The sequence below is a fragment of the Mauremys reevesii genome, linkage group 15 (assembly GCF_016161935.1).
Source record: "Mauremys reevesii isolate NIE-2019 linkage group 15, ASM1616193v1, whole genome shotgun sequence".
NCBI classification, from domain to species: domain Eukaryota; kingdom Metazoa; phylum Chordata; order Testudines; family Geoemydidae; genus Mauremys; species Mauremys reevesii.
Window position 1 is genome coordinate 9,672,391 of NC_052637.1, and position 16,503 is coordinate 9,688,893.

The window sequence follows — 16,503 nt, forward strand, 5'->3', positions numbered from 1 at the left end:
GACAATTTTATACTTAACTATTGTTTTGACTAATTTGCCCGGTACCGACGTTAGACTTACTGGTCTGTAATTGCCGGGATCATCTCTGGAGCCCTTTTTAAATATTGACATTACATTAGCTAACTTCCAGTCATTGGGTACCGAAGCTGATTTAAAGGACAGGTTACAAACCTTAGTTAATAGTTCCGCAACTTCACATTTGAGTTCTTTCAGAACTCTTGGGTGAATGCCATCTGGTCCCGGTGACTTGTTAATGTTGAGTTTATCAATTAATTCCAAAACCTCCTCTAGTGACACTTCAGTCTGTGACAGTTCCTCAGATTTGTCACCTACAAAAGCCAGCTCAGGTTTGGGAATCTCCCTAACATCCTCAGCCGTGAAGACTGAAGCAAAGAATCCATTTAGTTTCTCCGCAATGACTTTATCGTCTTTAAGCGCTCCTTTTGTATTTTGATCATCAGGGGGCCCCACTGGTTGTTTAGCAGGCTTCCTGCCTCTGATGTACTTAAAAAACATTTTGTTATTACCTTTGGACTTTTTGGCTAGCCGTTCTTCAAACTCCTCTTTGGCTTTTCTTATTAAACTCTTGCACTTAAGTTGGCAGTGTTTGTGCTCCTTTCTATTTACCTCACTAGACTTCCACTTTTTAAAGGAAGTCTTTTTATCTCTCACTGCTTCTTTTACATGGTTGTTAAACCACGGTGGTCTTTTTTAGTTCTTTTACTGTTTTTCTTAATTTGGGGTATACATTGAAGTTGGGCCTCTATTAGATCTCACCCTGGTCTCTAATAGTTAGAGGTTGGCTTAAACCCTGAAGCCTGAGGTTTAATATCTCTTCCAGAAGTTTTCTTATCATCAATTGATCTCTCTGGATATTCTTGATATCCAAATAAATGCCCAGTCTTTTTTAATCTTGCTAAATTCTTGGCCATAACAATGGCCTGTGGCAATGAGTTTCATAGTCTATTCACCCACTGGGTGAAGCAAGCATTTCCTTTCACTAGTTTTGGATTTGCCATTGTTTAATTTCATTGAATGCCCCTTTGCTCTTGTGTTAAGGAGAACAGAAGCTCCTGATCTGCCATCTTTAGACCATGCATTGTTATACATATTCTCTGTCTCTTTTCTAAGGTAACAATCACAGTCTTTTCAATCTCTATGTGAGAGATATTCCAAGCTCTTGATTCCTCTCATTCACCTTCTCTGAATTTCCTCTATTTCTGCAATATCCTTTCAGAGATGCAGTGGCAAACACTACACACAGTATGCAGATGAGACTGCACCACTGATTTCCGTAAAGGCATTAGGATATTCTCTGTATTCCAAACATCTTGTTTTGCTCTTCTCACTGCAGTTGCACATTGAGCAAATGTCTTCATTGAGTTGTCCACAATAAAGCTCAGGTCTCTTTCCTGAGCCAATACACTTAATCTAGTGCTCTGTAAGGTGAACTAGTGAAAAAATGGAAGTTCTGTTTCATGAGAAATTTTGACATTTGAATTTTGTTTTTAATTCCAAATCAAAACAAAAAAAATATTTTCATAATTGCCCAATAAATGGAGAGATAATTTGTTTTTGAAACTTTCAAAGTGTTGTTTGGAAATGAAAATTTTATTTTATTTTTTATTTTATTTTGTTATCTTTTTCATCCTTTCATGAAATGTCAGTCATAGTAGCACATGGCATGCTATATCATGTTGGGCATAGGATAATATGACATGATACATCATATTATGACATAATATAATAGTTGAGATATGTTATTTTCCAAATCATTAAAGGCAGCTTCTCCTTAATACAGATTGAAGACTCTAATTTTATTATCTCAATCCAACTGTATTCTCTTGCATCCGACGAAGTGGGCATTCACCCACGAAAGCTCATGCTGCAAAACATCTGTTAGTCTATAAGGTGCCACAGGATTCTTTGCTCCTGTTAGTGTTGTAATTAAACATTTTGAAACTCTGATTTAGAAAAACAAACACTCAGTGTAGTAATTAGCGGAGTAGGTGTTTTCAATATTTTTGTATTAAGCTGGAATCATTTGTAGTCCGAAAACCAAATATTCAGTTAAAATATCTATTCTGAAATGCCACTAGGGTGCCTTATGGGCGCTGTAGTTCAGATGACTAATGTGGCCATTCTCCTTTGGAAGCTGAGCTCCCCGTCTTCCATAATACACCACCACCAAGGGAGTTCCCTGTTGCAACACAGAAGGTCTGCAAGAGGGGATACCAGGGTGTATCATGGGAGATGTAGTGTGGCTAGGGTGCAAGACCAAAAGAGGAGAATGGGAACATGAGGCAGTTGAACTACAACTCCAATGATGCACCATGGTGGCACTTCTAAATGACAATTTTTCAGTTTTCAGATTTTTATGTATTTATTGGCCAAACATTTTCACGTCCCTCCCCTGCCCACCCCCACCCCAAAATGTTCAGTTATTGATTTTTCACTGAAAAATGGAAAATTTCCCTTGGGAAAAAAATTCTGACCAGTTATATGAGTTTGTATTGGATTGCATGGCAGTTTGGCCTACAGCACTGGGCAGTGAGATTGAAAGAAGTTTGTTTCCATGGATCATGGACACATTCGCTGATATTCCCTTCTATTCAGTCAGCAAGCGTGACTCCACTTGGAAAAAAAAGTCCTCACCACCCCCTACCCTATCCTTGGGCAAGTAATGAGCACTTCCCCTCTTTGTATGTTCTACACCTCCTAGCATCCCCCTCTCTCACCCTGACTCCTGAGTATCCTGTCTATGTAGCTGGAGAAGCTGTCGCTCTGACATGTTCTGCTCCCAAGGGAGCCACGGTATCTGCAATGAGAGTTCATAGGGAAGGGCGGAGACTAGACTCCAGATGGGCCCTGTCATCTACATTCAGTCACACCCAATTACTTCAGTTGCCTGCATTGAGTATGGCAGATGCTGGAATCTACACATGCATTTATGGGATACAGCAATCCAGTAGAGAGATCCCATGTAAAGAGAGCAACCCCATCTGGGTAACAGTGACAGGTGAGTCTCCATTTTCCCTTCTGTTTAATTTGGTGTCCTGTATAAATCTTCCTTTTGCAATTAGTGAGGTAGACCCCAGTCACTTAGCTGTAAACAGGTCAGCGCAATGGGGGGGGGGGGAAGCACAGGCATTTAGATATTCCAGAGAAAGGAGCTTTCTAAGTACCTTGGAGGAAGAATGAAGGCTACAGCTAGAATAATGTCGAGTATCAGAGAGGTAGCCGTGTTAGTCTGGTTCTGTAAAAGCAGCAAAGAATCCTGTGGCACCTTATAGACTAACAGACGTTTTGCAGCATGAGGTTTCGTGGGTGAATGCCCACTTTGTCGGATGCAAACATTTGCATCCGACGAAGTGGGCATTCACCCACAAAAGCTCATGCTGCAAAACGTCTGTTAGTCTATAAGGTGCCACAGGATTCTTTGCTGCCTTAGCTAGAATAAAGCTGTGTGGGAACCAGAATTTCCATTTTGAGGCAAATTCAGTGATTCAAAATCTGCTCTTGTTCTGAATTGGAACAGGCACTAAGATTTCCTCTGAAGCAATATTTTTATTAAAAATGTGGATCAATCAAAATATTTTGTTTTTAATAAACTGAAACATTTTGTTTTGATTTTGACACACACACACCCATATATATATATATATATATATATATATATATATATATATATATATATATATATATATATATATATACACACACATATATATATATATATACACACACACACATATATATATATATATATATATATATATATATACACACATATATATATATACGTGTGTGTGTGTGTGCTATTAAAGAAATTTTGAAACGAAAAATTCTTTTAAAATGGAAAATCAAAATGTTCTGTTCCAAAAATATTAGAATAAAACATTTTTAACATTATCAAAAAGAATTTTTTTCAGAAAACTGAAATTAAATATAATAAAAATTATCATGTTGCCAGGGGAAGTTTTGGTTTCAACAAAATGGCATTTTCCAGTGGAAAAATGTTCCATTGTAAAATACGGATGAATATAGTGGTTGAGTGCCTAGATGGATGGATGGATTGTCTTACAAAAGAACAATTGAAAACTTGGATCCAGATCTTCAGTTGATGTAAATCCAAGTAGCTCTATATACTTTCTTAACCGAAAATAACTAGAGCATCAAAATTTTTAATTATTATCAACAGCTGATGCAGTGAAGTGACCCCTTATTTAAATTCATTATGGTGGTATCAAAAGCCTCCAGCTCTCATCCAAGTGGCCAGAGGGGATATATTTCAGTATTCACTGTTTTTAATCTTGATCTCAAAGGCAAAAGTAGCCTGTTTGCTGTTCCCAGGTCCTGCTGGACAACAGACACTAGGGGTGAAATCCTGGCCCCATGGAATAAAAAATTCCCTTTGATTTAAACAGGCCAGATTTTCACCCTGGGGCATTTATAAGAGGGAAGGGTGAAAGACAGTCATTATGAATAGAGACTGGGTTTCAGCTTAGTAAAGTTTCTCAGGTCTTGGGGTTTTGGGCAGCCCCTCCCTCTGAAAGAAACAGATACTAACTCCCAGAATTCTGTCAGAGTAGTTGGTCCTCCATCCACCAGGGGCTAATATGTCATTCAATAAAGTCTATCAGGATCCTCTGGTAAAGAAAGAAAAAATTGGAGAAAGAAAAAAATAAAGTTTGATTCTGACGATTGCCTCCAGATGACACATACTAATATTTTACCTTCCCTGCTCCCCTCTCAGATCCCCTTCCCCAGCCAACAATGAACGTCGATCCCCCATTGGGAGTGGTGAGAGAAAGAGGTGCTGTGCTTCTATCCTGTGTGGTCCCTGGGAGTGCTGTCCATTGGAGATGTCATTTCTACAAGAATGGTGTTGAGATCATCCCCAGGGCCACGGGGTCAGAGCACAGTTGTGTGGCATATAGCACTGTGGACACTGGTGGTCACCTTTCCAACTGGTCTATGCTCCATATCCCATAAAAAACTCCACAGTGTGCTGGGGAATATGCCTGTGAATATGAGGAGGGCATGAGCGGGCAGTGGATTCTGCCCCTCAGGAGTGAGGTTGTCAATGTCAAGGTGACAGGTGAGATTCTCTATCACTTTGAACGCTCCTCAAACATACCCAAGAGTAACATATTCCCTAAACTTTCCCCTCCCACACGACAGAAGGGTCCTCATAGCAACCTGTGAGATATAGAGACCACTACAGAGACATCCATGCACAGAGAGTCAAAGAAGGACTCTAGATAGAATGATGGCAAGAGAAATATTGCTTAAAGATATTCTGCTGAGAGGAGATGTTTGTCTCTCCAGCTGTCCCAAACAAATCCTGTGGTACTTGATACTTCACCAGATGTTCTCCTCTCTACACAGTTCAAATGAGTTTTTGGCTTCGAGAACTTGTGGTGGCTGTGTCTTTCTTCACCATCATCGGCATCATCTTCTTGATCTCCAACTGCTGCTGGCACAGTAAAGGTAACAGGCTTGCCAGCTGGCCTGCTCATTTTGCACCTCCTATTCTCAGTCATGGGAAATTCCCCAAACAAAATATCCCATTTGCAATGAAATTTCTCCTCTTGATTCTCAGCCCAAAGTGGAAGGTCTGAGAATGCGTTCCCTGTACAGATCTCCATCTTATCTCTCATCCCAGTGGACCGTAAAGGATTCACATGTCAGATGCTGTGTACACTGCGTTCAGTATCAACACACTGAACCTCTCAGGTGGGATGTGGTAGACGTCTAACAGCTGCTTAGCAACATTAAAGAACAAACAGGAACTTAAAGAGACTCTCACACTCGGGAGAAAGATAAAAGGTTTCACCAAGCTGGGACCTGGGATGCTCAGTTATTGGTGAAAGTGCCAGGATATCTATAATGGCTACAGACCCTCAAGGCTTCAGTATTAATCCTCATTAAAATGACATCACCTCCAATAAGCCTTGGCCATCACCAGCATCCTCTTATTATCCCCATGTTATTGCCACAGAGTGTGACTTATGTTGGAGTTTATCTGCTACTGTGTGTTTCACTGGCTGGGAGAAGTGGGGTGCTGGACAGTGAGATGTAAGCTGGTTTGTGCCAACATGTTGGGAATTCACTTCCCCACATTCCTTCCTGTTCACTTAGGGGTGTTTCTCTGTCTGGGACAACACAGCTGCCTCTGTTCCAGACCACCTGCCTCCTCCCAGATGCTGTCTGGACACCCTGCATCTCACAAAAGAGGCTGTTGCTCTCAGGCACTCAGCTCCTGGGCATGAGGAAATGAGCAGATACAGGGTCTTCAGTCAAAGTGTGGAGCAAACCACTGATGACATCCCCAATCCGCATGAAGGTGCCCAGGTGAAACAAAACAGAAGGCAATGCAAAGTCAGAAGCATGAACTTGGGAATGGTGGAGAATCAAATTTGGACAAGTGATCGCAGCTGGGAGGAGCAACCCTGTTTCCATAAAATTATGAGTAAGTCCCATTTTTCTTGCTCTTTTGGGTGGCCATCACTGGATATTTCTGCATATCCAGCAGATGAGACACCCACCCTTTTCTCACCTGAGCAAGGAGGTACCAGCCTGGTTAGTGTCACTCCCTCTGACTCAGGCAATGGATGCATGGGGCTGGGTGGATATAGGGTTCCAGCACTAAAGAGAAGAATTTCTATTGGATTTGTGGCAAATTGTGTGAAACAACCAGTATTTTTTTCTTACAGAACCGAGAACCTGGGACTAAAATTCATGGACAGTTTCCCATTATTACTAAATGATTACACTTTTGCCTTTCTCTAAAGTCTCTTTCCATGTGAAGATCTCAAAGCACTTCTTGTACATTGATTAATGAACCACCCACCTCCCACCCTTCTGCCATGGAAAGTGCTCTGAGTCCTTCTCATGTCTGCAGTGGGACCTTTAATCTGGTTGTAGCATCAAGATTATTGTTTTCCCAATTCAGAATGTCTCCTATTCTCTCTGAGATGTGCATTTCACATTAAGATTTCAGAGCGTTTGTTTCTGTAACACTTTTTAAATTCAAATCAAGGTTCATCATTGGTTTCTCATCTATATCTAGATCTATCTAGATAGGGTCTCCCTAGCTATATACCCTTTCTCACAGGAAAAGAGCACCGTTACTTAACATACATCTAGCTATGAGCAAGGGTATGATTCCTCTGCTTTGAATATATACTCATTGAACTAGTGCAAATATATATAGCAGTCTGGTTGCAGTAGCATGGGTAGAGGCAATGGAGGCATGGCTTAGCAGTGCCAAATATGTACCTCCCCCATTTTCAGGACCCCACCACAACCCCTGCAAGACAAGTCCCTAACATTGCACTGAGGCATTGGGGTCAGCCTTGACTGAGAGGGGACAGTGCTCCCTACTGAGTCCCCCTCTCTCTGCAGCACAGCTATCCTAGTATCTCACAGGGACATTGGAGTCAGCACTAACTGTGTGGAGAGAGTCCTCCCGGCTGAGCCCCAGCCACGGTCTCTCCAACAGATTGTCCCCAAGACATATGCTGGGGCACTGTGGTAAGCACTGTCTCCAAGGGGACAGTGTAATCCACATTGCTCTCTCCAGCCCTTGGGTTGTTCTCTGAGGATCCTATATGCAAGAACTGACCCAGATCATTCTTGATTAGAGAGATATCTCATAGGATCACTATGAAGAAAGAGATGTTTAGTGAGAGTTCACTGTAATTGTTTTATTTTGTTTTATTTTCCAGGTTCTCCAGGATACCCCCCTTGGAAGCCTAGGACTGGAATTCAAATGGAATAAATGTCTCCCGAATAGCTATGCTGATCTTCCCAGTCATGCTGTGACCTTGGTGGGAAGTCATTCCGCCTCTTTGTTTCTGAGCTTGTCCCTGTATAAAATGGAGATGATAATATGTATGGGTCTCCAGGGAATAAAAATGTAACCCTTCTGCCCCTCTGAGTTGGCAGCAACAAGGGCCGGGTTCAGTATCCAGGGGTTCAATTTCAGTAGCACAATGCAAAACTGGCTAAAGCCCCGACCCAGTGACCTGCGACAATTACATACCACCACCACCTGGGCGCCTCTAGGAGGCAATACTTTTCCTCTTGCAAGCACGGAGTCTGAGTGTAGCAAAATCCTTTTAATAAAGGAGGGAAACAATGTGGCCTTATATGGAGGAAACACCACAAACAGGATTCATAACACAAACCATGAGCAAAAGACCTACCTCCAAGTAAGTTTGGCAATGTCCTTTTCCCCTCAGGGTCTTAAGTCCAAATCACCCCAAAGTCCAACAACTCAAAAGTCTCTGTCCCTGGCTGCCCCAGATTTCCATCTGCAGAGTTTTACCTGCCCCAGCCTGGTGGAATTGGGGTGGGGCACACGAGCTGTTACGTGGCACCTTACATGGGCCGAGGCCAACTGCCCCCCCTCTCTGTGGAGGTCTGCTGCAGCCTTCACCACAAAAGGCTCTGCTCCACCAGCCGCTCTGCTCTAGTTCTCTACTCTCCTCCAGCAGTCTCCACAAACTGCTCCGCTCTGCTCCACTCGCTGTTCCATGGGCTGCTCCAACTGTCCCACAAGCTGCTCCGTTCCACTGCGCTTGCCACTCCAACCGTCCTGCAAACGTGTCTGCCAGCGGCTTAGCAATATATCTTCAGGCTCCCCCACTAGTTAACACAGCACTCAGTGATTTCAGCTCAGTAGTTTTAGCTCTTTTAGTGGTTTCAGCTCTTAGCAATTTCATCTTGTAGTAGGGGAGCCCCAGTGCTGGTGCACCATTGGCCCAAAGTGAATTCAGCTCAGCAGTTTCAAGCTAGACTCCTAATAGAATCAAAATTAGCTCTGCTATTCAACAGTGTAGAGGAAGAAGGGGGTGCAATTGGTGTGCCAAGCTCTCAAAAGGGCCCATACCATCAGGTACACACACCTATCGCCAACCTCTCTCAATTCACAGGGTTTTGGAACCCATATCCCTTGTCTAGTGAGTGTTACTTAGTTGATGGTGAGACCCTCTGTCATAAAACAGTTTCATAGTCCTTCATTCACATAATCAGGGTAACAACACTTTATTCCTCCTACTCCAATAACCGAGAAATTGGGGATCGCACAGCTGTCAAAGTGACCATTTTGGGCTGCCGTGGGCTCATGCTAGGTGGAGTAGGTGTGCCTATGCAAACAAGATCAGCCCCCTAAGTTCTTTTCCACACTTGCCATAATTCACCACCAGATGTCAGGGTAGAGCTCATCCTGACTTTGCTTACAATAATATTTATAGTGATCCCATGAGACAGATCACTAAACAGGGTCAGGCTGAGTAAGTACTTGGGAAGGAGACTATCAAGATACAGCTAAAGGGTTGTGAAGGTTAAATAGTGTCTGTAAAGTTCTTTATGGTCCTGGGATAAAAGTTGATTTAGCAAGCAAAAAGGATTATCGTTCTTATGGTATCTTAACTTTTTTTTATTCTGAAAATTAGGGTTTCTCATGCACAAGCTACTCCCTTGAGATTTATAGTAGAATCACAAAAAGCTCCTAGTCCCTGCAGTGTTTGGGTTCATTCCGCATTCTCCCTTGGCACAGAGAGACAGAATAAAATTCAACTTCCTTAGCTGGCAGAAGTTTTAAGTATCAATTTTCAGAACTTCAAAAAAATATGTAAAATTTACATTACAATAAGCCCTAAATCAGGGACTTTCAAAAATGGGCTGAAAGGAATAAGGGATTGATTAGGTGGTAAGTTATTCTAGAACAGCTATTCCTAATTAACTCTCTGTGTGGATGCTCTTATTCCAGAATAAGAGTGTTTTATTTCGAATTAGCTTAATCCATTTAGATCCAAAGTCTTCTGACTACCACTGGAAGTCAAGTGTGGTGCATAAGGCCCGTAGGTCTCTGAAACTCCCAGACTAAACCTTCACCTTTCATCTTCTGCCTGACAAGAGCATCTAACTTCCCACAGGTGTATCCTGTCATAGTGACCTCTTCCTGGCTAAACCTGGCCCTTTAAAATTGCCTGTGTATGACTGGTTGCATGACGGGGAGCTCTGATTTGGGCACAGTGCTGGTGATAATCTCTGTATCAACCATATCTCTTCTGAGCGTAATTACATGACTCACGAAAACAGAGCAAAGACTGTACTTTGCTGCCCAGCACCTTGCTCAGAATTTTATTTTGGAAATGTGGACCTTCAGAACCCCCTCTCATTGAGTTCAATCAGCTTGGGAGTAGGACTCAAAAGGACAAGCCACAGCTGCATGAGCTAATGGAGTAGTTCACTCACTGCTAGTGATAGAAGGCTTGTGTCATCTGTGTGGACCAGTCACTACAGAAGGTCATGATTCACTTAGCCAGGGTGTTACAGAGAGATAGTTCCTCAGCTGGTGGAAACTGGCAGAGCTCAACTGGAGTCAATGGAGTTACAGCATCTTACAACAACTGGGGATCTAGCTTATTGACTTGGATGTATCTGCAGCAATTTACACCAGCTGGGGATCTGGCCCATTGACTTCAGTGGAGCTACACTGATTTACACCAGCTGGAGACTTGCCTGCATTGACTTCAGTATAGCTCCATCAATTTACACTAGCTGGGAACCAGGCCCCCTCTGACTCTAGTGGAGCTATACTGCTATATCTCAATTGGGGATCTGGCCCATTGGCTCCAGCTATGCCAATTTATATCAGCTGGGGATCTGGCCCTGAGTAATTTTGCTTAGCTGATAAGCAAATGTCTGTTTGTTTTCTATACAGATGAATTACATGAAGGAATGAATGAAGCAAACCAGACTGAGGTTTGGACCTCATTTTCCAGGGCTTTTCTGACCTCTGGGAGCTGTGGGTTTTATTCTTTGTAGTGTTTTTTAGTGACATATGCACTCACATTCATGGGAAACACTACCATGGTGGCTGATCAGGAAATGGGCAACCCAGTGTATTTTTTTTCTTATGGAGCCTTTCCTTCCTAGAATTCTGCTACACTTCCATCACCCTGCCCAAGATGTTGGTGGATCTCCTCTTGGAGGAGAAAACCATCTCCACCCCCAGCTGTGCTGCACAGATATATTTCTTCCTCTTGTTTCCAGACAAGGCATGTTTCCTGCTGGCTGTCATGACCTATGACCATCAAACCACAGGCTTTTACAGAACTAGAGTAACATGGCTACCCCTCTGATACTATCACCAACACATTGCCATATGTGTCCCTCTGCATTATTTGGTCCTCATGAGCAGGAGAACTTGTGTTGTGTTCTTGGCTGGCTCATGGATCACTGGGAACATGGTTTCTTTGGAGCAGACAGCTTTTATATTCAGTCTGCCATTCTGAGTGTCTAATAAAATTAGCCCTTTCTTCTGTGAGAGGCCAGCCATGTTTGAGCTGGCGGGCTCAGATGCCACCTTTAATGAGGTTCAGATTATCATAGCTGGCACCTTAGTGCTAATGATGCACTTTGATTTTAATGTCATATCGGCATCTTCTCCACCATCCTGATAATGCCTTTAAAACTAAGGGCTGAGTGAAAGCCAACAGGTGCGGAGAAGCCTGGTATTAAATGAGGATATTGATGTAATAGGAGACAAACTGCGTGAAGAAGAACTTCCTTTTATTTGTTTTAAACCTGCTGCCTATTAATTTCATTTGGTGACCCCTAGTTCTTGTATTATGGGAATAAGTAAATAACTTCTCCTTATCCACTTTCTCAACATCACTCACGATTTTATATACCTCTGTCATATCCCCCCTTAGTCTCCTCTTTTCCAATCTGAAAAGTCCTAGCCTCTTTAATCTTTCCTCGTGTGGGACCCTCTCCAAACCCCTAATCATTTTAGTTGCCCTTTTCTGAACCTTTTCTAGTGCTAGAATATCTTTTTTGAGGTGAGGAGACTACATCTGTACACAGTATTCGAGATGTGGGCGTATCATGGATTTATATAAGGGCAATACTTTATTCTCCGTCTTGTTCTCTATCCCCTTTTTAATGATTCCCAACATCCTGTTTGCTTTTTTGATCGCCTCTGCACACTGCGTGGACATCTTCAGAGAACTATCCACAATGACTCCAAGATCTTTTTCCTGACTCGTTGTAGCTAAATTAGTCCCCATCATATTGTATGTATAGTTGGGGTTATTTTTTCCAATGTGCCTCACAACCTTCCTCTAGACCCTGCTGCCTCATTGTAATTGTGATTATTTTAGTTTCTGGAAACTCTTCGGGGAATTAGAGGGCAAGAGAAATGAACTGTTGCCGCTGGGCTGTTGAGGGCACCAGGGAGTGAGTCCCACAAGCCCTTAGAAAACAGACATGGATAAACCACCTTCCCACATCACCCGTGTTTTTGACACACAGCTCATCCGCAGACAGCACAGATCTCAGTGTATTTCCAGGAGCTCAGCCTCAGTTTGAGGGGGGAACGGCCTCTCATAATACAGTAATAGGGGCATTAGATAGAGAAATTGATAGATACAGGAGTGTGTAGGGGCTAGAGAGAGAGGGGTAGCCAATTGCAGTCTGTAGCTGGAGAAGAAAAGACATTTCGATCTGGGAGGATTCCACACAGACAGGCACCACACGTTTGCTGTTGCAATGAAAAATATTTGGGAGTTACAAAGTGTCACTTTCAGGACGAAATTGTAAGTGACAGATATTTTTTCAGAGTTTCACTCTTAGCTCAATTTGGGCATGGGAAACTGAGACAGACCAAAGCAGTTACCTTAGGAAAGAGAGGGCAGAATATCCGTGCCATAATTTCCTCCTGTGGAGAATGGGGGGATTAATCAAATTGATGCATATATTTATTTTTTTTAGAATGGATTGAGGAGTTTACATTAAAATTGTCCAAAAATTGTGACAAAAACTATCAACTTTTTGTTACTTTTCTCTCTGTACATCCATTTGTTGTTATTGCTGTCTATCTATTTGTACTTCTCTCTCTCTGTTAGTTAATTTTTCTCTATTTACCTCTTAGTTCATCTTAGTTCAGTGTCTCTCTCTCACTCTCAATATCTATGTTTTTCTTACTTGAGTCTTGCTGTTAGTTTGTTACATCTCCCCCCCACTCCCCAGTTTGTATCTAGTTCTCAGGCTCTTTCTCTATCTCTGTGTTTATGGTTACTTTGGTCTATTAGATTGTTGCAAGGGCAATTGAGTCTAGTGGCTTAGAGTGGTGTGGACTAGGAACCAGGACTCCTGGGTTCTATCCCCAGCTCTGGGAAAGGAGTGGGGTCTAGTGAGTAAGAGTAGCAGGGACTGAGAGCCAGGCCTCTTGAGTCTTACGTTTGGCTCTGAGAGGAAATTCAGTCCAGGGTGGAGAGGAGAGGAGCCAGAACTGGGGGTTCTATTTCAGTCTCTAATAAGGAGTATGGGAAAGGCACCACTCATAACTTGAAGCTGAGTGGTTAGGGCACTCGGCTGGCCTGTGACAGTTTCAGGTTCAATTCCTCCCTCTTATTGATGATGAGAAAGGATTTGAATTCCCACTTTACAGGAGACTGCCTGAGCTTTTTGGCTATGAGTTGTTCTGAAATGAGACTGTCTCTGTCTCTCCTGTTGGAGCTGTTACACTTTCTATCAATAATTAAATAGTCATTGGAGCAGGGACTTGGATTTGTCTCTTCCAGACACCAGAATCACTCTAATGCACATTCACTGGCCCAATGACTCTCCCTTGTCACTCGCAGCAGTCATTCCTGATGGCAGTGGAGAGTCCCTGGGACAGAGGCTGAGATGCAGTCTGATGTAATGGTTAGAGGAGGGGACAGGAAGTCAAGGCACCTCACTTGTGTTCCCAGCTCTGGGAGGGAGCTGAGTCCAATGAGTAGAAGCAGCACTCCTAGCTTGTATTTAGTGGGTTAGAGCAGTGGGCAAACTGGGAGTCAGGACTCCTGGGTTCTCTTCCAAGCTCTGGAAGCGAGTTTAGTTGAGTGAATAGAGAAACAGGAGGGGAACTGGAATGTCTGCCTTTTGAAATGATAATGAAACCCCAGCTAGAACAGGGGATGGCGTGTCAGGGGTACTCTCTGTATTCCTGACTCGATTCCACTGTGTAATTGTGGCAGGGTTCTGTCACCTACATGCAAGATGCTGCTTCAATTTAGAGCAGTATAAAGTGGGAGTAATTCCATGGCATGCAGTGAAATTACCCCACAATTGCAACAGTGCCCCTAACAACAGAATCTGGCCAACCAGACCCTCAATTCCCCTCTGTAAACTGAGGATAGTAACTTTTACACCCCGCTATCCAGAGTTTGCCCTCTCTGGGTGACAGAGGTATACAAATACCTCAAAAGAAATTAGTCCTATTTCTCCTCTCCATGACCCTGGTGTAAATCAGGAGTAACTTCACTGGAGTCCATTGAGGTGATTCTATTTTCTCTCACCCCAGTATAAATCAGGAGTAACTCCACTGGAGTCAGTGGAGCATTTTTCCCCATCCTCATTCCCAAATTACACCAAACTTCACAAGCTAAAGTTCTGACTCAAGAAAATTAAGGTGGATTTCAGAATAAGAGAGTTACTTTACTGATCTAATCCTGGCCCTTGCTCTTGCTCCTCCCTCTGAAGACATCCTGAGACATGTCCTGAGAAAGAAAATGTCCAACCGAACCACCGTGACCGAGTTCCTTCTCCTGGGATTCTCTGAAGTTTGGGAGCTGCAGATTTTGCACTTTGTGGTGTTTCTATTGATTTACCTGGCAGCCCTGATGGAGAATCTTCTTATCTTCATGGCCATAGCCTTTGACCACCACCTTCAGACCCCCATGTACTTCTTCCTGATGAATCTGTCACTCCTAGACCTTGGCTCCATCTCTGTCATTGTCCCCAAATCCATGGCCAACTCTGTCATGGACACCAGGTCCATTTCCTATGCTGGATGTGTTGCCCAAGTCTTTTTCCTTGTCTTCTTGGTGGGAGCGGATTTTTCTCTTCTCACCGTTATGGCATACGACCGATATGTCGCCATCTGCCAACCACTGCACTATGAGAGAATGATGAATATCAGAGCTTGTGTCAAAATGGCAGCCGGTGCCTGGATCAGTGGGATTCTCTACTCTGTGCTACACACCGGGAACACATTTGCGTTGATCTTCTGTGGAGGCAACATGGTAGATCAGTTCTTCTGTGAGATCCCCCAGCTACTCAAGCTTGCCTGCTCCGACACATATCTTAGTGAAGTTGGGGTTCTTGTCTTTAGTGCGTGTTTACTCTTAGGCTGCTTTGTTTTTATCATTGTGTCATATGTTAAGATCTTCAAATCAGTGCTCAGAATCCCCTCTGAACAAGGCCGGCATAAAGCCCTATCAACCTGCCTTCCTCACCTCACTGTGGTCTCATTGTTTGTTTGCACTGGCATCTTTGCTTACCTGAAACCCACCTCCAGCTCCCCATCTGCTCTGGATCTCGTGGTGGCTGTTCTCTATTCCGTATTGCCACCAATCATGAATCCAATTATCTACAGCATGAGGAACAAGGAGATCAAAGCTGCCCTGAGGAGACTCACTGGGTGTAGGTAATTCACAAACAATTAATTTTCTGTCTTTCTCTAATTAAAGATTGCTTCTGAAGTATTCGTTCATTAATGTCAGTGATTTCCATGATCACACAGCTTGCACACAAACAGGTCTGATTCTTATGTCAGTTACACCAATGCAAATCCAGATTAACTCTGCTGATGTCACTGCCACTGGTGTGATTTACACCAGTAGAAAATCTAGTCCAGTATGGGAGTTAAATGGGTGTAAATTGTTTGCACAAGAGGAATCAGACTTTTACTCTGTGCTAAAACAATACCCCTTACACTGCTTGGCCACTTGAACCCATTCCATGGCCAGTGAAAACAATGATGTGAGTTGTCTTGTTTGTGTGTATAAATCAGGAGTGGCTTCATTGGAACCAAAGGAGTCAGACTGATGTAAGATTGGGGTAAGTGAGAGAAGACATTTTGGGTAGATCTTCAGCACATCAGTGTAGTTTCATTGACTCTGGTGGCACTAAAGCAATTTGCAGCATCTGTTGATCTGGCCTACTGCCTCCAATGGAGCTGTATATCCATTGCCATCAGCTGGGGACAGGGCCCATTGTCTTATAAACCACCATTTGTGGCCTATCCACTAGAGGAGGACAAAGAACCAGACTTTGTCAGCCTGGTTTACATGCACATTTGGGTGTGTGAGATATGGAGAGACTGGCTAGAAATTACAGGGAGGTTTCTAACCACCAGTGGGGCAAGGCTCTGGAGTAGCCTCCCAATAGGAGTTATGAGGGGGGTCCAATGACGGAATTAGTTTTAAGAGATAGCTGGACACATGTCTGGGTGGGATTGTATGACGGGGCTGCTTGTGATGGTGGGGGGCAGGGCTGAGCAGCCCTGGGGCTCACTTGCAGCATATGTCTTATGTTCCTAAATGCTTATGCTTCACAGTTTCATCTGGCCACTGGCAGGGGTCAGGAAGGAATTACTCCCCGTGACCCAGTGTATTCTGGGAGGTGTTTTTTTTTTTTAATCTCTGAAACATCAGG

At 43.2% G+C, this 16,503-nt stretch overlaps 1 protein-coding gene across 1 annotated transcript; it reads left to right on the forward strand.

Moving 5' to 3' along the window:
• Positions 1–5,043: 5,043 nt before the first annotated feature.
• On the forward strand, positions 5,044–15,497 carry LOC120383593 (olfactory receptor 14A16-like). Its single transcript, XM_039501750.1, has 3 exons — positions 5,044–5,101; positions 5,392–5,493; positions 14,548–15,497. Exons 1-3 carry the CDS (start codon positions 5,044–5,046, stop codon positions 15,495–15,497), a joined length of 1,110 nt encoding a protein of 369 aa, XP_039357684.1.
• Positions 15,498–16,503: the final 1,006 nt, after the last annotated feature.